The sequence below is a fragment of the Chiloscyllium plagiosum genome, unplaced genomic scaffold (genome assembly GCF_037043375.1).
Source record: "Chiloscyllium plagiosum isolate Xiang-an unplaced genomic scaffold, Cpla_swu_hap1 HiC_scaffold_18, whole genome shotgun sequence".
NCBI lineage: Eukaryota > Metazoa > Chordata > Chondrichthyes > Orectolobiformes > Hemiscylliidae > Chiloscyllium > Chiloscyllium plagiosum.
In genome coordinates, this window is record NW_028270156.1 from 57297236 (window position 1) to 57320346 (window position 23111).

General features: G+C 41.7%; 1 protein-coding gene across 9 annotated transcripts in view; it reads right to left on the reverse strand.

The window, feature by feature from the left end:
- Positions 1–23111, reverse strand: part of LOC122558100 (receptor-type tyrosine-protein phosphatase eta-like) — a 216173-nt gene that overhangs the window by 135692 nt on the left and 57370 nt on the right. For 2 of the 9 annotated variants that reach the window (XM_087996697.1, XM_087996693.1), the window contains exons 4-12: positions 19572–19832; positions 12625–12885; positions 10609–10869; positions 9010–9270; positions 7234–7494; positions 5686–5946; positions 4040–4300; positions 2157–2417; positions 232–492 (exon numbers count right to left, since the gene is read on the reverse strand). In XM_087996697.1, the coding sequence (XP_087852823.1) occupies positions 232–492; positions 2157–2417; positions 4040–4300; positions 5686–5946; positions 7234–7494; positions 9010–9270; positions 10609–10869; positions 12625–12885; positions 19572–19832 (2349 nt within the window). The remainder of the gene's footprint in view (positions 1–231; positions 493–2156; positions 2418–4039; positions 4301–5685; positions 5947–7233; positions 7495–9009; positions 9271–10608; positions 10870–12624; positions 12886–19571; positions 19833–23111) is intronic. The other 7 variants (XM_087996696.1, XM_087996695.1, XM_087996694.1 and 4 more) reach the window with 7 other exon arrangements.

Sequence of the window (23111 nt, forward strand, 5' to 3'; positions counted from 1 at the left end):
CATTCAAGATACAAACCAAGATCAGATCTGATATAATCTCAAATCTACCTACCAGGTGTTTGGAGTTGCAGTGCTTAGGAAAATGTTTCAAAATAATATTCTCATCTACTTTGTGTTCAGTTGTGGATAAGAATGAAGGCATGTTAAGAGAGAATCTCTTCAGTTTCATCCATTGGTGACAATCACAAAAGAGCACATCAATCCAAAATCCATTTTGAACAGCTTCCTTACCTGTTGTAAAAGAAACTGTAACCGGATCTGATGCTGTACCATCTGCCGCCAGTGTGAGCACGCTGAATGTGTAATTGGTCCCAGGGCTCAGATCCACCACTGTAATAGACTCATCAGTAACACTATTATTTGAAGATGGATTTCCAAATGACTCCACCTTATATCTGTACTCAGCCTTGTAGTCTGCTTGGCTGTCCCATCTCAGAGTAATTGAGGTGGTGTTGCGGTTGACGAGGGTTATGTTGGTCACGGCATTTGGAACTGAAAATAGTAATCAGATGTTGAGAACAACTTCAGCCTCACATTGAGAGGAGTGGAGGAGCAGGCAATGATCCAGGAGAGCCTCAGCAGGACCAACCCATATCATTTCAATATCGATCCACTGCACTGGACTGGCCATCACAAACATCACATCAACAACAAGGAAAGTGCACCACAAGAGATCCTTTAATCTACATGAGGACGTGTCCTGTCAAAATTCCCTGTGCTCTCTTGCCTCAGGACAAGTTTGTTATGAATGTCAACATTACATCAAAAACCAAGGTTGTGTATATGTTGACTAGTTTGGGTGATTGAGATCCAGCTAACTTTCATTCATTTCAACATCTTATACATTCGCCTCTTGTGGTTGCTCAATAATTGAAGTCTAACAGAATTGTATATACTGCATCACAGATACTGCTTCCAATCTGTGATATCTCTGTTGGCTGCTTTACTGCTGACAAAAAGGCAAGTTTATGAGCAGTACCTTCTCTATCAATCATCCTCAGCGAGCCAATGGGTCAAATGGTATATTGATCACAAATGAACTGACCATTTCACTATCAGGCAATTGGTAAAATATGATACAATTTTTCCAAATACAGATCCACTGATTGAGTTCAGAGCACATTGACCATAAACTCCTAAATCGAGGGGCCTAGGTTAGCATGTGGGGACACGGTTCAAAGCAGGTCATAAGACAGCAGATTATGAATTGAATACAAAGTCAAAAATCTCTAGGTCCAGTAGCACTCTGGTGACTTCACTTTTTAAAAGCAGAATTAAGGATGAATCCCAGTCAAGGCAGCCATGAAATGATCATTTATTGATTTTTACAAAAACACTTCATTCACCAAAGACCTTTTTTGGAGGGTCATTCTGAACTAATTTGACCTCTATGTCATTCCAAAGTCACCAACAACATGAGCATACCTTAATTATCTCCCAAAACGGACGAACAAACTACAAGTTCACTGGCCATGCTGCAAAAACATTATAACATGTAACTACAGCAGGTAACCTTCGAAACAACAAGTACTAGCAATGAACATTAACGGTCACATTCCATCAATAAATCGAAAAGAAATCTCATCATGTTGCCTAAAGCACCGCACATTTCACTTCCCACAACAGAAACCTTACTTCATTCCAGTACATAACACTTCCTCCAAACAATCCTGAGTGATTTGAGAAACATTGGAACGCATGCAACTTCAGATTTTCCAGATACAAACCAAGATCACATCTCAAGTAAACTCAAACTCCCCATGTGAAGATTGTGGCATTCAATACTGAATGTCACAATGCTTCAAATTCCTGGAGTCAACACATTTACACTCATTCTGAGGTCGGAAAGAGGGAACACTTAGAGAAAGAGAGAGAGTGAGAGAGCGAGAGAGAGAGAGAGAGAGAGAGAGAGAACGAGAGAGCGCGAGCGAGACTCTTTCCAGGTTGACCCATTGGTGATGATCACAGCACAACAGTGGAAAGGAGACGTTGAGGATGACATCAGCCCCACCTTGCATGATCCTTTCCGCCTCAGATTGACCTAGGAAAGCCTCAGCAGGACCAATTCATCTCATTCCAATTCATTCAAATATTCAGCCAAATATTAATATCCATTCCAATATCAATCCAAAGGCCATATTGAGCAGCTTCCTTACCTGTCGTAAAAGAAACTGTAACCGGATCTGATGCTGTACCATCTCCCGCCAGTGTCAACACTCTGAACGTGTATTTTGTCCCAGGATTCAGACCCACCACTGTAATAGACTCATCATTTACAGTGGTATTTGAAGATGGATCTCCAATTGTCCCCACCTTATATCTGTACTCAGCCTTATAATCTGACTGGCGGTTCCATCTCAGAGTAATTGAAGTGGTGTTGCGACTCACAAGGGTTACATTAGTCACGGCATTTGGTACTGCAAATAGAAATCAGATATTGAGAACAACTTCAGCCTCACCTTGCCTGCTCCTTTCTGCCTCTCAATGATGCATGACAGCCTCAGTAGGACTAACCCATATCATTCCACCTCCGATACACTACACTGAATTGACCATCACATCTCAGCCAAACTCCCACCATGAGCTCCTTCAATCTTTCTCCTAGATCCTAAAGTGTCCTTGTGCTCTCTTGCCTCAAGGCTAGGTTATTATACACTTTTACATCACATCACAAGCCAAGACTTTTTAAAAGTTGCCAGGTTTGCCCGATTCAGGTCTGCCGAGCTCTGACTTTCATTCTGACCATCTTTGACAGTGTCCGCTTGAAGGTAAAACAGAATTGGTTCCACACAACAGCACAGTTACTACAGGCCATCTGATCCGTCAGTTTTATGCTTGACTGCTGACATAAAGCCAAGATGATGAGCAGTATCTTTCACATCAATCACCCTCGGCCATCTGATGGATTAAATGGTATGTTGATAAGGAATCAACCGACCATTTCATCACCGATGTTGCTAAGTTGAGGTGCAATTATTCCAAATCGTGAGTCACCGATTGAGTCTCAGAAGACAGTGATAATGTCACTGGTTCATAAATCCAAGTGTCCAGATTAATATATAGGGATACAGCAGCCGATGGAGATTGAGCTAAATTCATGAATGAAACTGTTTTGTTTGGTAGGACTCTGGCGACATTACGTGTCAAACTGGTTTCCTCCATGTACTCCGGTTTCTGCCCACAATCCAAAGGTGTGCAGGTCAGGTGGATTAACTATGCTAAATTATCCATACGGTTAGGTGCATTAGTCAGAGGGAGATGGGTCTGGATGGGTTCCTCTTCGGAGGGTCAGTTTGGCTGAAGGGCCTGTTTCCACACTGTAGGGAATCTAATCTAACCTACCTTCTGGAAAGGAGATCTGCCATTTTGAACTAATTTGGTCTCCATGCCTCCATGTTAGTATCCTCTGAAATGGATGAGCAAACTACTCAAATTCACTGGCCATGTCGCAAAAACTTTCTAACACGCACCTACAGCAGATAACCTTCGAAACACTTAGTACTAGCAATGAACAATGATGGGCACATTCCATCAATAATGCCAAAAGAAATTTCATCATGTTTGCCTAATGCACGACACTTTTCACTTCCCACATCAGAATCCTCACTTCATTTCAGTGCATAACACTTCCTCCAATACAATCCTGAAGGCGTTGAGAAACATGCAACATATGCAGCTTCAGATCTTTCCAGATACAAACCAAGACCACATCTGAAGTAATCTCAGCCTCCCCATTTGAAGATTGTTTCAAATTCCTGGTGTCAACACATTTGTGCTTACTCTTAGGTAGGAAAGAGGGAACAATAAGAGATTCACCCATTTCCAGGTTGACCCATTGGTGATGATCACAGCACAACAGTGGAAAGGAGACGCTGAGAACAACATCAGCCCCGCCTTGCATGCTCCTTTCCACCTCAGATTGGTCTAGGAGAGCCTCAGCAGGACCAATCCATATCATTCTAATTCTTTCAAATATTCAGCCAAATATTAGTTTCCATTCCAATATCAATCCAAAGTCCATATTGAGCAGCTTCCTTACCTGTTGTAAAAGACAATGTAACCGGATCTGATGCTGTACCATCAGTCACCAGTGTGAACACCTTGAATGTGTAATTGGTCCCAGGGTTCAGATCCACCACTGTAACAGACTCATCAATAACAGTGCTATTTGAAGATGGATCTCCAATCGTCTCCACCTTATATCTGTACCCAGCCTTATAGTCTGACTGGCGATCCCATCTCAGGGTAATTGAAGTGGTGTTGCGATTCACAAGGAATACATTAGTCACAGCATCTGGTACTGCAAACAGAGATCAGATGTTGAGAACAACATCAGCCTCACCTTGCCTGCTCATTTTTGCCTCTCAATGATCCATGACAGCCTCAGCAGGACCAATGCATATCATTCCACCTCCAATACACTACTCTGAACTGACCAAACATCATATCTAAGCCAAACTCCCTCCAAGAATTCCTTGAACCTTTCTCCGAGATGCTGAAGTGCGCTCTTGCCTCAGGGCTGGATTATTATAAGTTTTTATGCTGACAGGTTTGCCTGATTCAGCTCTGGCTAGCTGTCTTTCATTTTGACATCTTTGACATTCTCCTCTTGTACTGAAGGTGCAACAGAGCTGGTCCACACAACAGCACAGTTATTATGGTCTATCTCTGATCCTTCAGATTTATGCTTGATTGCACATAATCTTGCTTTTATGTCAGCAATGTCTTCCATATCAATCATCCTCAGCAGGCTGATGGAGTGAATGATATATTGATGAGCAATCGACCCACTATTTCACCATCAATGTTGGTAAACTGTGATAGAATTACTCCAAGCAGTGAACCACCAATTGTGTCTCAGAGGACAGAGGTAATGTAATTGGCTTCATAAATCCAGGGGCCGAGTTTATTATGTGGGCACATAGTTCAAACCTGGTCACATAGCAGCTGATAGAGTTTGAGTTCAATTCATTAATAAACTGTTTGTTTGGTAGGACTCAGGTGATGCTACCTTTAAAACAGGAATTAAAAGGTGAATCCCAGTCAGGGCAGTGAGGAAACTATTGTTTATTGAGGTAAAAGAAAACACTGGATTCACCAGTGACCTTTCGGGAATGGGATTTGCCATTTTGAACTGGTTTGGCCTTCATTTGCCTCCAGGTTCAATAGTAACTGGACTCTATCTTAACTGTCTGAAACCACATAATTTCACTTTCCACGTCACAGAAACTTTTTATCGTGCAACTACACCAGATAACTCTCTCAACAATACGTATTGGTTATCAATGATGGTCGTATTCCATCAATAAATCCAAAAGAAACTTCATCCTGTTGCCTCATGCATAACACATTTCACTTTCCACAGCAGAACCCTTAGGCCATTCCAGTACATAACACTTCCTCCACTACCATGCTCAAAAATATGAGAAACGTGGAATAATTGAAGCTTGAGAAAGATTCCAGATACAAATCAAGATCAGCTCTGACATAATCTCAATTTCCCTACCAGGTATTTCTGAGTTACAGTGGTGAGGAAAATGCTTCAAATTAATGTTATCATCCAGATCGTGTTTACTCTTAGATAGAAAGAAGGAATTTTAAGTGAGACTTTCTCCAATTTCAACCATTGGTGACAACCACAAAAGAGCACATCAATCCAAAACTCACACAGAACAGTTTCCTTACCTGTTGTAAAAGAAACTGTGACTGGATCGGAGGCTGTACCATCTCCTGCCAATGTGAACACGTTGAACGTGTATTTTGTTCCAGGGTTCAAATCCACCACTGTAGTAGACTCATCATTAACAGTGCTATTTGAAGATGGATCTCCAATTGTCTCCACCTTATATCTGTACTCAGCCTTATAGTCTGACTGGCGGTTCCATCTCAGAGTAACTGAAGTGGTGTTCCGGCTCACAAGGGTTACATTAGCCACGGCATTTGGTACTACAAATAGAAATCAGATGTTGAGAACAACATCAGCCTCACCTTACCTGCTCCTCTCCGCCTCCCCATGATCCATGACAGCCTCACAAGGACCAATCCATATCATTCCACCTCCGATACACTACACTGAACTGACCATTACAAACAACACATCACAAACCAGGATTGTAAAAATGTTACCCTGATTCAGGGCTGCATAGCTCTGTGCTTAATTTTCACATCTTTGACAATCTCCATTTGCACTGAAGGTAAAACAGAATTGGTTCCACACAACAGCACAGTTACTACAGTCCATCTGTGATCCGTCAGTTTTATGCTTGACTGCTGATGTAAAGCCAAGATGATGAGCAGTATCTTCCACATCAATCACCCTCGGTGAGCCGATTGATCAAATGGTATGTTGATGAGCAACCAACTCACCATTTCATCACCAACGTTGGTAAGTTAAAATGCAATAGTTCCAAATTGTGAACCACCGATTGAGTCTCAGAAGACAGTGATAATGTCATCTGCCTCTTATATCCAGGGATCTAGATTAATACATGGGGATGCAGCAGCCGATGGAGATTGAGCTGAATTCATGAATGAAACTGTTTTGTTTGGTAGGACTCTGGCGACATTACGTGTCAAACTGGATATTAAAAGGTGAATCCCAGTCAGGAAACTATTGGTTATTGATGAGAATGAAGACACTTGATTCACCAGTGACCTTTAGGGAAACAGATCTGCCAATCTGAACTGGCTTGGCATCCATTTGACTCCAAGGTCAACAGCAGCATGGCTTAATCGTAATTGTCCTCTGAAATCGGTCTGCAAACCATACAAATTCAAGGTTCATGTTGCAGAAACATTCTAACATGCAACTAAAGCAGATAACTTTCTGAATAGGAAGTATTGGTAATAAACAATGATGGTTCCATTTCATTAATAAATCCAAAAGAAATCTCATCATGTTGCCTAATGCACATGTTTAACTTTCCACAGCAGAATCCTTTCTTCGTTCCACTACATAACACCTCCGCCACTACCATGCCCAAAGGTCTGTAAACCGAGGACAAAGTATAGCTTCAGACCCATTCAAGATCAGAACTGATATAATCTCAAATCTCTCTCCCAGGTGTTTGAGTTGCAGTAGTGAGGAAAATGTTTCAAATTAGTGTTATCATGCAGTTTGTGTTTATTTGAAGAAAGAAGGAATGTTAAGAGAGACTCTCTTCTGTTTCATTCATTGGTGACAGTCACAAAAGAGCACATCAATCCAAAGTTCATACTGGATAGCTTCCTTACCTGTTGTAAAAGACACTGTGACTGGACCTGATGATGTACCATCTGCCGCCAGTGTGAACACACTGAATGTGTATTTTGTCCCAGGGTTGAGATCCACCACTGTAACAGACTCATCAATAACAGTGCTGTTTGAAGATGGATCTCCGATTGTCTCCACCTTATATCTGTACTCAGCCTTATAGTCTGCTTGGCGGTTCCATTCCAGAGTAATTGAGGTGGTGTTGCGATTGACACGGATAACATTAGTCACGGCTTTTGGAACTGCAAATAGTAATCAGATATTGAGAACAACTTCAGCCTCACATTGCCTGCTTCTCCACTCCTGTCAAAGAAACTGTAACCGGATCTGATGCTGTACCGTCTCCTGCCAGTGTCAACACTCTGTATGTGTATTTTGTCCCAGGGTTCAGATCCACCACTGTAGTAGACTCATCTAAGCCAAACTCCCTCCGAGGCCTCCTTCAATCTTTCTCCTAGATCCTTAAGTGTCCTTGTGGTCTCTTGCCTCAGGGCTAGATTATTATACATTTTTACATTACATCACAAGCCAAGACTTTGAAGAAGTTGCCAGGTTTGCCTGATTCAGGTTTGGTAGTGTCTCTGTGCTCACTTACCTCAGGGCTGGATTATTATTTGTTTTTACATCCCATCACAAGCCAAGCCTGTAAACAAGTTGACAGGTTTGCCTGATTCAGGTCTGGCTAGCTGTCTTTCATTTTGACATCTTGCACCAAAAGTGCAACAGAATAAGATCCACACAACAGCACAGTTACTACAGCACATCTCTGATCATTCAGTTTTATACTTGACCGCTGACATAAAGGCAAGATTATGTGCAGTATCTTCCACAGCAGGCCGATGGAGTGAATGATATATTGATGAGCAATCGACCCACAGTTTACCAACATTGGTGGTGAAATGGTGATACAATTACTCCAAGCAGTGAACCAACGATTGAGTCTCAGAGGACAGTGGTAATGTAATTGGCCTCATAAATCCAGGGGCCTAGTTTGATATGTGGGGACACGGTTCAAACCTGGTCACACAGCAGCTGATATAGTTTGAGCTGAATACATGAATGAAGCTGTTTGTTTGGTAGGCTCTGTTGGCTTAACCTTTAAAACTGAAATTAAAAGGTGAATCCCAATCAGGAAATTATCGTGTATTGATGTCAAAGAAAACACTTGATTCACCAGTGACCTTCACGGAATACGATCTGCCATTCTGAACTGGTTTGGCCTCAATTTGTATCCAGGCTCAACAGTAACATGACTGTATCTTAACTATCCTCTGCTTGGGGCCTGCAAACCACACAATTTCGCTCTCCGCATCATAGAAACAGTCTAATGTGCAACTAGAGCAGATAACCTTCTGAAAAGTAAGTATTGGGAATCAACAATGATGGTCACATTCCATCACAAAAATCTCTAATGCACCACAGGTTTGCCCTTGCACAGTAGAATCCTTACTTCATTCCAGTATATAACACATCCTCCACTACTGTGCCCAAAGATCTGACAAATGTGAAGCAAATAGAACTTCAGACGCACCCCAGATACATATCAACATCAACTCTGGTATAATCTCAATCTCCTTCCCAGGTGTTTCAGAGTTACAGTGGAGAGGAAAAGGCTTCAAAGTTTGTTATCATCCAGTTCATGTTTATCCGTCGAAAGAAAGATGGAATTTTAAGCGAGATGCTCTCCAGTTTCATCCATTGGCGACAATCACAAAAGTACCCATCAATCCAAAATCCACACTGAGCAGTTTCCTTACCTGTTGTAAAAGAAACTGTAACCGGATCTGATGCTGTACCATCTCCCGCCAGTGTCAACACTCTGAACGTGTATTTTGTCCCAGGGTTCAGATCCACTACTGCAGTAGACTCATCATTAACAGTGCTATTTGAAGGTGGATCTCCAATTGTCTCCACCTTATATCTGTACTCAGCCTTATAGTCTGACTGGCGGTTCCATCTCAGAGTGATTGAAGTGGCGTTGCGACTCACAAGGGTTACATTAGTCACAGCATTTGGTACTGCAAATAGAAATCAGATGTTGAGAACAACTTCAGCCTCACCTTACCTGCTCCTTTCCACTTCTCAATGATCCATGACAGCCTCAGTAGGACCAATCCATATTATTCCATCTTCAATACACTACAGTGAACTGACCATCACAAACATCGCATCTAAGCCAACCTTCCTCCAAGAGTTCCTTGAATCTTTCTCAGAGATGCTGAGTTGTCCGTGTTCTCTCTTGCCTCAGGGCTTTTACATTACGTTTTTACATTACATCACAAACCAAGACTGTAAGTCTGCCTGATTCAGGCCTGTCTTTCACTCTGATATCTTTGACAGTCTCCACTTGCGCTGAAGGTAAAACAGAATTGGTTCCACACAACAGCACAGTTACTACAGTCCATCTGTGATCTGTCAGTTTTATGCTTGACTGCTGACGTAAAGCCAAGATGATGAGCAGTATTTTCCACATCAATAATCCTCAGTGAGCCGATTGATCAAATGGTATGTTGATGAGCAATCAATCCACCATTTCATCACCAACGTTGGTAAGATAAAATGCAATTGTTCCAAATTGTGAACCACCGACTGAGTCTCAGAAGACAGTGATAATATCATCTGACTCTTATATCCAGGGGCCGAGGTTAATACATGGGGATACAGCAGCTGATGGAAATTGAGCTGAATTCATGAATGAAGCTGTTCATTTGGTAGGACTCGGGCGACGTTACATTTCAAACTGGAATTAAAAGGTGAATCCCAGTCAGGAAGCTATGGCTATTGATGTGGAACAAAACACTTGATTCATCAATGACAATTAGGGAAACAGATCTGTCATTCTGAACTGATTTGGCCTCCATTTGTCTCCAGGCTCAACAGCAACATGGCTCTATCTTAATTGCCCTCTGAAACTTCACTGTCCAAACATTCTAACATGCAACTACTGCAGATTACAATGACGGTCACATACCATCAATAAATCCTAAAGAAATCTTGTCATGTTGCCTAATGCACCACATGTTTCACTTTGCATAGCAGAATCTTTACTTCATTCCAGTACATAACACTTCCTCCACTATCATGCCCAAAGGCCTGAGAAACGAGGACCAAGTATAGCTTCAGACCCATTCAAGATACAAACCAAGATCAGATTTGATATAATCTCAAATCTACCTACCAGGTGTTTGGAGTTGCAGTGCTTAGGAAAATGTTTCAAAATAATATTCTCATCTACTTTGTATTCAGTTGTGGGTAAGAATGAAGGCATGTTAAGAGAGAATCTCTTCAGTTTCATCCATTGGTGACAATCACAAAAAGCACATCAATCCAAAATCCATTTTGAACAGCTTCCTTACCTGTTGTAAAAGAAACTGTAACCGGATCTGATGCTGTACCATCTGCCGCCAGTGTGAGCACGCTGAATGTGTAATTGGTCCCAGGGCTCAGATCCACCACTGTAATAGACTCATCAGTAACACTATTATTTGAAGATGGATTTCCAAATGACTTCACCTTATATCTGTACTCAGCCTTGTAGTCTGCTTGGCTGTCCCATCTCAGAGTAATTGAGGTGGTGTTGCGGTTGACGAGGGTTATGTTGGTCACGGCATTTGGAACTGCAAATAGTAATCAGATGTTGAGAACAACTTCAGCCTCACATTGAGAGGAGTGGGGGAGCAGGCAATGATCCAGGAGAGCCTCAGCAGAACCAACCCATATCATTTCAATATCGATCCACTGCACTGGACTGGCCATCACAAACATCACATCAACAACCAGGAAAATGCACCACAAGAGATCCTTTAATCTACATGAGGACGTGTCCTGTCAAAATTCCCTGTGCTCTCTTGCCTCAGGACTAGTTTGTTATGAATGTCAACATTACATCAAAAACCAAGGCTGTGTATATGTTGACTAGTTTGGGTGATTGAGATCCAGCTAACTTTCATTCATTTCAACATCTTATACATTCGCCTCTTGTAGTTGCTCAATAATTGAAGTCTAACAGAATTGTATATACTGCATCACAGATACTGCATCCAATCTGTGATATCTCTGTTGGCTGCTTTACTGCTGACAAAAAGGCAAGTTTATGAGCAGTGTCTTCTCTATCAAACATCCTCAGCGAGCCAATGGGTCAAATGGAAAATTGATCACAAATGAACTGACCATTTCACTATCAGGCAATTGGTAAAATATGATACAATTTTTTCAAATACAGATCCACTGATTGAGTTCAGAGCACATTGGCCATAAACTCCTAAATCGAGGGGCCTAGGTTAGCATGTGGGGACACGGTTCAAAGCAGGTCATAAGACAGCAGATTATGAATTGAATACAAAGTCAAAAATCTCTAGGTCCAGTAGCACTCTGGTGACATCACTTTTTAAAAGCAGAATTAAGGATGAATCCCAGTCAAGGCAGCCATGAAATGATCATTTATTGATTTTTACACTTCATTCACCAAAGACCTTTTTTGGAGGGTCATTCTGAACTAATTTGACCTCTATGTCATTCCAGAGTCACCAACATGAGCATACCTTAATTATCTCCCAAAATGGACGAGCAAACTACAAGTTCACTGGCCATGCTGCAAAAACATTATAACATGTAACTACAGCAGGTAACCTTCGAAACAACAAGTACTAGCAATGAACATTAACGGTCACATTCCATCAATAAATTGAAAATAAATCTCATCATGTTGCCTAAAGCACCGCACATTTCACTTCCCACAGCAGAAACCTTACTTCATTCCAGTACATAACACTTCCTCCAAACAATCCTGAATGATTTGAGAAACATTGGAACGCATGCAATTTCAGATTTTCCAGATACAAACCAAGATCACATCTCAAGTAAACTCAAACTCCCCATGTGAAGATTGTGGCATTCAATACTGAATGTCACAATGCTTCAAATTCCTGGAGTCAACACATTTACACTCACTCTTAGGTCGGAAAGAGGGAACACTTAGAGAAAGAGAGAGAGAGAGAGAGAGCGCGCGCGCGAGAGAGAGCGCGCGCGAGAGAGAGCGCGAGAGAGAGAGAGAGCGCGAGAGAGGGAGAGAGAGCGAGAGAGCGCGAGAGAGAGAGAGCGCGAGAGAGGGAGAGAGAGAGAGAGAGAGAACGAGAGAGCGCGAGCGAGACTATTTCCAGGTTGACCCACTGGTGTTGATCACAGCACAACAGTGGAAAGGAGACGTTGAGGATGACATCAGCCCCACCTTGCATGATCCTTTCCGCCTCAGATTGACCTAGGAATGCCTCAGCAGGACCAATTCATCTCATTCCAATTCATTCAAATATTCAGCCAAATATTAATATCCATTCCAATATCAATCCAAAGGCCATATTGAGCAGCTTCCTTACCTGTCGTAAAAGAAACTGTAACCGGATCTGATGCTGTACCATCTCCCGCCAGTGTCAACACTCTGAACGTGTATTTTGTCCCAGGATTCAGACCCACCATTGTAATAGACTCATCATTTACAGTGGTATTTGAAGATGGATCTCCAATTGTCTCCACCTTATATCTGTACTCAGCCTTATAATCTGACTGGCGGTTCCATCTCAGAGTAATTGAAGTGGTGTTGCGACTCACAAGGGTTACATTAGTCACGGCATTTGGTACTGCAAATAGAAATTAGATATTGAGAACAACTTCAGCCTCACCTTGCCTGCTCCTTTCTGCCTCTCAATGATCCATGACAGCCTCAGTAGGACTAATCCATATCATTCCACCTCCGATACACTACACTGAATTGACCATCACATCTCAGCCAAACTCCCTCCAAGAGCTCCTTCAATCTTTCTCCTAGATCCTAAAGTGTCCTTGTGCTCTCTTGCCTCAAGGCTAGATTATTATACACTTTTACATCACATCACAAGCCAAGACTTTTTAAAAGTTGCCAGTTTTGCCTGATTCAGGTCTGCCGAGCTCTGACTTTCATTCTGACCATCTTTGACAGTGTCCGCTTGAAGGTAAAACAGAATTGGTTCCACACAACAGCACAGTTACTACAGGCCATCTGATCCATCAGTTTTATGTTTGACTGCTGACATAAAGCCAAGATGATGAGCAGTATCTTTCACATCAATCATTCTCGGCCATCTGATGGATTAAATGGTATGTTGATAAGGAATCAACCGACCATTTCATCACCGATGTTGCTAAGTTGAGGTGCAATTATTCCAAATCGTGAACCACCGATTGAGTCTCAGAAGACAGTGATAATGTCACTGGTTCATAAACCCAAGGGTCTAGATTAATATATAGGGATACAGCAGCCGATGGAGATTGAGCTAAATTCATGAATGAAACTGTTTTGTTTGGTAGGACTCTGGCGACATTACATGTCAAACTGGTTTCCTCCATGTACTCCGGTTTCTGCCCACAATCCAAAGGTGTGCAGGTCAGGTGGATTAGCCATGCTAAATTGTCCATACGGTTAGGTGCATTAGTCAGAGGGAGATGGGTCTGGATGGGTTCCTCTTCGGAGGGTCAGTTTGGCTGAAGGGCCTGTTTCCACACTGTAGGGAATCTAATCTAACCTACCTTCTGGAAAGGAGATCTGCCATTTTGAACTAATTTGGCCTCCATGCCTCCATGTGGGTATCCTCTGAAATGGATGAGCAAACTACTCAAATTCACTGGCCATGTCGCAAAAACTTTCTAACACGCACCTACAGCAGATAACCTTCGAAACACTTAGTACTAGCAATGGACAATGATGGGCACATTCCATCAATAATGCCAAAAGAAATTTCGTCGTGTTTGTCTAATGCACGACACTTTTCACTTCCCACATCAGAATCCTCACTTCATTTCAGTGCATAACACTTCCTCCAATACAATCCTGAAGGCGTTGAGAAACATGCAACATATGCAGCTTTAGATCTTTCCAGATACAATCCAAGACCACATCTGAAGTAATCTCAGCCTCCCCATTTGAAGATTGTTTCAAATTCCTGGTGTCAACACATTTGTGCTTACTCTTAGGTAGGAAAGAGGGAACAATAAGAGGTTCACCCATTTCCAGGTTGACCCATTGGTGATGATCACAGCACAACAGTGGAAAGGAGACGCTGAGAACAACATCAGCCCCACCTTGCATGCTCCTTTCCACCTCAGATTGATCTCAGAGAGCTTCAGCAGGACCAATCCATATCTTTCTAATTCATTCAAATATTCAGCCAAATATTAGTTTCCATTCCAATATCAATCCAAAATCCATATTGAGCAGCATCCTTACCTGTTGTAAAAGACAATGTAACCGGATCTGATGCTGTACCATCAGTCACCAGTGTGAACACGTTGAACGTGTAATTGGTCCCAGAGTTCAGATCCACCACTGTAACAGACTCATCAATAACAGTGCTATTTGAAGATGGATCTCCAATCGTCTCCACCTTATATCTGTACTCAGCCTTATAGTCTGACTGGCGGTTCCATTTCAGAGTTACTGAAGTGGTGTTCCGGTTCACAAGGGTTACATTAGTCACGGCATTTGGTGCTACAAATAGAAATCAGATGTTGAGAACAACATCAGCCTCACCCTACCTGCTCCTCTCCGCCTCCCCATGATCCATGACAGCCTCACAACGACCAATCCATATCATTCCACCTCCGATACACTACACTGAACTGACCATTACAAACATCACATCTAAGCCAAACTCCCTCCAAGAGTTCCTTGAATCTTTCTCCTAGATCCTCAAGTGTCCTTGTGCTCTCTTGCCTCAGGTCTCGGTTATTATATGTTTTTACATTACATCACAAACCAGGACTGTAAAAATGTTACCCTGATTCAGGGCTGCCTAGCTCTGTGCTTAATTTTCACATCTTTGACAGTCTCCATTTGCACTGAAGGTAAAACAGAATTGGTTCCACACAACAGCACAGTTACTACAGTCCATCTGTGATCCATCAGTTTTATGCTTGACTGCTGACATAAAGCCAAGATGATGAGCAGTATCTTCCACATCAATCACCCTCGGTGAGCCGATTGATCAAATGGTATGTTGATGAGCAACCAACTCACCATTTCATCACCAACGTTGGTAAGTTAAAATGCTATAGTTCCAAATCGTGAACCACCGATTGAGTCTCAGAAGACAGTGATATTGTCATCTGCCTCTTATATCCAGGGATCTAGATTAATACATGGGGATGCATCAGCCGATGGAGGTTGAGTTGAATTCATGAATGAAACTGTTTTGTTCGGTAGGACTCTGGCAACATTACGTGTCCAACTTGATATTAAAAGGTGAATCCCAGTCAGGAAACTATTGGTTATTGATGAGAATGATGACACTTGATTCACCAGTGACCTTTAGGGAAACAGATCTGCCAATCTGAACTGGCTTGGCATCCATTTGACTCCAAGATCAACAGCAGCATGGCTTAATCTTAATTGTCCTCTGAAATCAGTCTGCAAACCATACAAATTCATGGTTCATGTTGCAGAAACATTCTAACATGCAACTAAAGCAGATAACTTTCTGAATAGGAAGTATTGGTAATAAACAATGATGGTCCCACTTCATTAATAAATCCAAAAGAAATCTCATCATGTTGCCTAATGCACATGTTTAACTTTCCACAGCAGAATCCTTTCTTCGTTCCACTACATAACACCTCCGCCACTACCATGCCCAAAGGTCTGTAAAACGAGGACCAAGTATAGCTTCAGACCCATTCACGTTCAGAACTGATATAATCTCAAATCTCTCTCCCAGGTGTTTGAGTTGCAGTGGTGAGGAAAATGTTTCAAATTAGTGTTATCATGCAGTTTGTGTTTATTCTAAGAAAGAAGGAATGTTAAGAGAGTCTCTCTTCTGTCTCATTCATTGGTGACAGTCACAAAAGAGCACATCAATCCAAAGTTGATACTGGATAGCTTTCTTACCTGTCATAAAAGATACTGTGACTGGACCTGATGATGTACCATCTGCCACCAGTGTGAACACACTGAATGTGTATTTTGTTCCAGGGCTGAGATCCACCACTGTAACAGACTCATCAGTAACAGTGCTGTTTGAAGATGGATCTCCGATTGTCTCCACCTTATATCTGTACTCAGCCTTATAGTCTGACTGGCGGTTCCATCCCAGAGTAATTGAAGTGGTGTTGTGATTGACATGGATTACATCAGTCACGGCTTTTGGAACTGAAAATAATAATCAGATGTTGAGAACAACTTCAGCCTCACATTGCCTGCTTCTCCACTCCTCTCAATGAACCAGGAGAGCCTCAGCAGGACCAACCCATACCATTCCAATACTGATCTACTGCACTGAATTGGCCATCACAAACATCACATCAATAACCAGGAAAACACACCACAAGCAATCCTTTAATCTCCACGAGGACGTGCCCTGTTGAAATTCCCTGTGCTCTCTTGCCTCAGGACTGGTTTGTTGATTTATGAACATTACATCAAAATCAAGACTGTGTCCATGTTTACAAGCTTCGATGATTCAGACCCAGCTCTTTTCGTTCATTTCAACATCTTGGACATTCTCCTCTTGTAGTTGCTCAATAATTGAAGTCTAACAGAGTTGTATTCACTGCAGCACAGTTACTGCATCCATTCTGGGATATCTCAGTTGGCTGCTTCATTGTTGACATAAAGGCAAGATTACGAGCAGTATCTTCTATATCAATTATCCTCAGTGAACCAATGGGTCAAATTGTGTATTCATGACACATCAATTGACCATTGCACAACTAGCCAATTGGTCAAATATGATACGATTCATCCAAATACAGAACCACTGATTGAGTCTCAGAGCACAATGACCATGGACGCATAAATGCAGGGGTCGAAGTTAACATGTGGGGACATGTTAAAATCGGTCATACAACAGCTGATGGTATTTCAGTTCAATTCATTAGTAAAGCGGTAGGTCCAGTAGGACTCTGGTGACTACACATTTAAACCTGGAACTAAAAAGGTGAATCCCAGTCAAGGCAGCCACGAAAAGAAAACATTTCATTTACTGATTACCTTCTGGGAAGGAGATCTGCCACTCTGAACTAATATGGCCTCCAGGTCATTCCAGGGTCACCAGCAACATAACTGCATCTTAATTATCCTCTGAAATGGATGAGAAAACTACACAACTTTGTTGTTCATGTCACCAAGACATTCTAACATGCAACTACAGCCGATAACCCTCGAAACACTTAGTACTAGCAATGAACAATGATGGTCACATTCCATCAATAAATTCAAAATAACTCTAATTGTGTTGCCTAACACACCGTATTTTTCACATCAGAATCCTCACTTCATTTCAGTACACAACACTCCCTCCAATACAATCCTGAATGAGTTCAGAAACATGCTACATTTGCAGCTTCAGATCTTTCTAGATACAAACCAACATCACATCTTAAGTAATCTCAATCTCCCCATGTGAAGATCATGACATTCAATATCGAATGTCACAATGTTTCACATTCCTGGTGTCAACACGTTTGTGCTTACTTTTAGGGCGGAAAAAGGGAATGTTAAGAGAGAGAGAGAGAGAGAGAGAGACTCTTTCCAGGTTTATCCATTGATGATCATGATCACAGCAGAACAATAGAAAGGAGACCTTGAGAACAACATCAGCCTCACCTTGCATTCCAATATTATTCCAAAGTCCATACCGAGCAGCTTCCTTACCTGTTGTAAAAGAAACTGTAACCGTAACGGTCGGTGTTCCATCAGTCGCCAGTGTGAATATGTTGGCTGTGCAATTGGTCCCAGGGTTCAGATCCATCACTGTCATAGACTCATCAGTAACAATGCTATTTGAAGATGGATTTCCAAGCATCTCCACCTTATATCTATACTCAGTCTTATGGTCTGACTGGCGGTCCCATATCAGGGTAATTGAAGTGATGTGCCTCACAAGCGTTACATTAGTCACAGCATTTGGTATTGCAAATAGAAATCAGACATTGAGAACATCAACTTCACTTTGCCTGCCCTTTTCTGCCTCTCAATGATCCATGACAGCCTCAGCAGGACCAATGCATCACAAACATCACATCTAAGCCAAATTCCCTCCAAGAGTTCCTCAAACGTTTCTCCTAGATGCTGATGTGTTCTCTCTTGCCTCAGGGCTGGATCATTATTTGTTTTTATGTTCAATCACAAGCCAAGACTGAAGGAAGTTGACAGGTTTGCCTGAGTCAGGTCTGGTTAGCTGCCTTTCATTTTGACATCTCTGACGTTCTCCTCTTGCACTGAAGGTGCAACAGAATTGGTTCCACACAACAGCACAGTTATTACAGCACATCCCTGATCCTTCAGTTTTATGCTTGACATATCGCCAAGATTATGTGCAAGGTCTTCCATATCAATCATTCTCAGTGAGCCGATGGAGTGAATTATATATTGATGAGCAATCAACCCACTATTTCACCACCAACATTGATAAATTGTGGTGCAATTACTCAAGTAATGAACCACCAATTGAGTCTCAGAAGACAGTGATAATGTCATTGGACTCATAGATCCAGGGGCTTAGTTTAATATGTGGGACATGGTTCAAACCCAGTCACTTAGCAGCTGATGCAGTTTCAGTTCAATTCATTAATGAAGCCCTTTGTTTGGCAGGACTCTTGTGATTTGACCTTTAAAACTGGAATTAAGTGGTGAATCCCAGTACGGCAGTCAGGAAACTATTTTGTGTATTCATGTGAAAGAAAACACTGGATTCACCAGTGACCTTTAGGGAACGAGATCTGCCATTCTGAACTGGTTTGGCCTTCATTTATCTCCAGGTTCAACAGTAACATGACTGTATCTTAACTATCCTCTGTTTGGGGCCTGCAAACCACACAATTTCACTACCAACATCACAGAAACATTTTAAACGTGCAACTACAGCAGATAACCTTCCAAACACTAAGTATTGGTAATCAATGACGGTCACAGTGCATTAATAAATCCAAAAGAAATCTCATCGTGTTGCCTAATGCATCGCATGTTTTACTTTCCAGAGTAAAACTTTACTTCATTCCAGTATATTACACTTCCTCCATTCCCATGCTCAAAGATCTGAGAAACATCCAACAAATATAACTTCAGACCCATTTCAGATACAGACCAAGATCCACGCTGATGTAATCTCAATCTCCCTACCAGAAGTTTCTGAGTTACAGTAGTGAGGAAAATGTTTCAAATTCATATTATCATCCAGATTGTGGTTATTCTTAGATAGAAAGAGAATTTTAAGTGACACTCTCTCCAGTTTCATCCATTGGTGACAATCACAAAAGAGCACATCAATCCAAAATTCATATTGAGCAGTCTCCTTACCTGTTGTAAAAGAAACTGTGACCGGTTCAGATGCTGTATCATCTCCTGTCAGTGTCAACACTCTGAACGTGTATTTTGTCCCAGGGTTCAGATCCACCACTGTAGTAGACTCATCATTAACAGTGCTATTTGAAGATGGATCTCCAATTGTCTCCACCTTATATCTGTACTCAGCCTTATAATCTGACTGGCGGTTCCATCTCAGGGTAATTGAAGTTGTGTTGCGGTTGACAAGGGTTGCATTGGTCACAGCATTTGGTTCTGCAGATAATAATCAGATGTTGAGAACAACATCAGCCTCACATTGACAGGACAGGAGGAGCAGGCAATCATCCATGAGAGCCTCAGCAGGACCAATTCATACCGTTCTACATCCAGTGTGCTGACTGGTCATCACAAACATCACACAAAAAAAAACAATTTCCAACAAGAGATCCTTTACCCTGACTCCATGTAGAAATGTCCTGTCAAAATTTCCTGTGCTCTCTTGCCTCAGGATCAATTTGTTTGAAGTGTCAATATAACATCATGAGCCAAGATTGTGAACAAGTTGACAAGTTTGTTTGATTCAGGTGCCGCTAGTGCTGTCTTTCAATTCAACATCATTGACATTCTCTTTTCACTGCTGCCCAATAACCGAAGGTGCAACAGAATTGGTTCACACAACAGTCCAGTAACCTCAGTTCACCTGTGACATCTCAGTCTTCTACTTCATTGCTGACATTCCAAATGGTATTTTCTATATTAATCATCCTCAACGAGCCTATGGGCTCCTCAATGCTTTATTAAGAAGTCAACCCATAGTTTCACTCTTGAAGTAATGGTTGTCAAAATTTTATGCAATTATACCAAAGACAGAACCATTGATTATCACTGAGTCTCAGAGGGACAATGTCATTGGACTTGTAAATCCAGAAGCTCAGCTTAGTCTCTGGGGACATGAGTTGAAAATCTGCCACATACCAGCTGATGGAATTGGAGTTCAATTCATTAATAAAGCCCTTTGTCTAGTAGGACTCTCGCAAATTTACCTGTACAGCTGGAATTAAAAGGTGAATCCAAGACAGCGCAGCCATGAAACTACCATGTTTTCATGTAAAATAAAACACCTGACAATGACATATACAGATAGAGATCTGCCTTTCTGAACTGGTTTGGCCTCCATTTGTCTTCAGGGTCACCAGCAATATGACTGCATCTTAATTATCCTCCGAAATGGATGAGCAAACCACACAATTCCTTACTTCATTCCAGTACATGACACTTCCTCCACTACTATGCTTAAAGGTCAGACAATCATAGAACAACTATAACTTCAGATCTTTTTCAGATGTAAACCAAGACTGTTTCTGAAATAATCTGAATCTTCCTACCAAAAGATTTGAGCCTCCTGACATCAGTGACTGAAACATATCAAATGTTTGTTTCCATCCCACTATTGGTTATTCTTATGTTGGAAAATGTGAACATTAAGAGACAGAGTCTCTTAGTTTGACCCAATGGTGACAATTACAAAATAACACATTAATCCAAAGTCCATATTGAGCAGCTTCCTTACATGTTGTAAACCAAACTGTAACTGGATGTGTTGCTGTATCATCTGCCACCAGTGTCAACACTCTGAAAGTATAATTTGTCCCAGGGCTCAGACCCATTATTGTAGTAAACTCACCATCAACAGTGCTACTTGAAGATGGAGCTCTGATTATCTCCACCTTATACCTATACTCAGTCTTATAGTCTGATTGGCGGTCTCATCCAAGAGTAATTGATGTGGTGTTGTGATTCACAAGGGTTACGTTGGTCACAGCATTTGATACTGCAAACAGTAATCAGATGTTGAGAACATCAGCCTCACATTGTTTGCTCTTCCACTCCTGTCAATATTCCACGAGAACCTCACAGGACCGATCTGTATTTTCTAATTCCGATGTGCTATGCTGAACTGGCCATCACAAATAGCACATCAATAACCTAACTCCCACCAAGAGATCCTTTAACTTTACATCTACATGCGCAAATGTCTTGTCAAAATTGCCCCGTGCTCTCTTGCCTCAAGGCTTGTTTGTTATAATTGTCAATGGTACATCACAAACCAAGATTGTGAACAAGTTGACAAGTTTAGTTGATTCCGGTCCAGCTAGCTCGGTCTTTCATTGTGACATCTGAGGATGTATAAAGTCTAGTCAGACGGCTTATGGAATATTGAGAGCAGTTTTGGGCACTAGTGGGAAGGAAGTATGTGTTGACTTTGGAGGGGTCCAAAAGGAGGTTTATATGAATAATTCCCATGACAAAATTTTTCAGATGAGGAGCAGTTGAGAACTCTGTGTCTATACTCGATCGAGTTTAGATGGTGGTGGTGGTGGCGATAGTGTAGGATGTCACTGAACCTTACAGAATACAGAGGTGCCCGAATGAAGTGGACACAAAGAAAATGTTTCCCCAAGTACAGGAGACTAGAACACGAGTGCACAGCCTGAGTGAAGGGATCACTCTTCCAAACTGAGCTAAGGAGGAATTTCTTCAATTAGAGGGTGGTGAATCTCTGGAATTCATTGCCACAAAAGTCGGTGGAGTCCAATTCACTGAGTGATTTTAAGACAGAGATAGATTGGCCTCCACATGTATGACAAACCCAAGGGCAGATGGAGCACGATGCAGTTGAGAAAACATATCAGCCACGATCAAATTGTGAGCCAGACTGATGGATCTAATGGCCTAATTCTGCTGCTCTATCTTATGATCTAACATTCTGTGTTACTAGAGTAGATTCCTTACTTCATTCCAGGACACAACTATTCCTGCACAGCATGATGAAAGACTTACATACAAACAGATTGGACTTCAAACCTTTTCCAAATATGAACCAAGGTTGTATCTAACAATCTCAATCCTCCTCCCATAGGATTCTGAAACATATTGCATCGGTGAGTAAAATGTATTAAATTCATGTTTTCATCCCATTCTTGCCTATTCTTCCTTTCCTGGTGTAAAAGAAACTGCAACTGGACTGGATTCTGTACCATCTGCTACCAGTGTGAGTACATTGAATGTGTAATCGGCCCCAGAACTCAGATCCACCATGGTAACAGACTCATCAATAACACGACTATTTAAAGATGGACCTCCAATCATCTCTATTTTATACCTGGAACCAGTCTTATACTCTGGAGTCCCATCCCAGAGTAATTGGAGTGGTGGTGCAATTCACAAGGGTTACGTTGATCACAGCATTTGGTACTTTAAATATTAATCAAACATTGAGACAATATCAGCCTCACATTGACAGGAGTGGAGGAGCAGGCAAAACGTCCAAGAGACCAATTCATATTGATCCACTGCTGATTCAGTAAGCTGACCTGACCATCACAAATATCACATCAACAACCAAGACAACTCTTCACAAAAGGTCAATTAACCTTAACTCTACGTGAGGAAGTGCCCTGTTGAAATTCCCTCTGCTCTCTTGCCTCAGGAGTAGTTTGTTAGGAGTGTCAATATTACATCACAAGCCAAGACTATGAACAAGTTGATAAG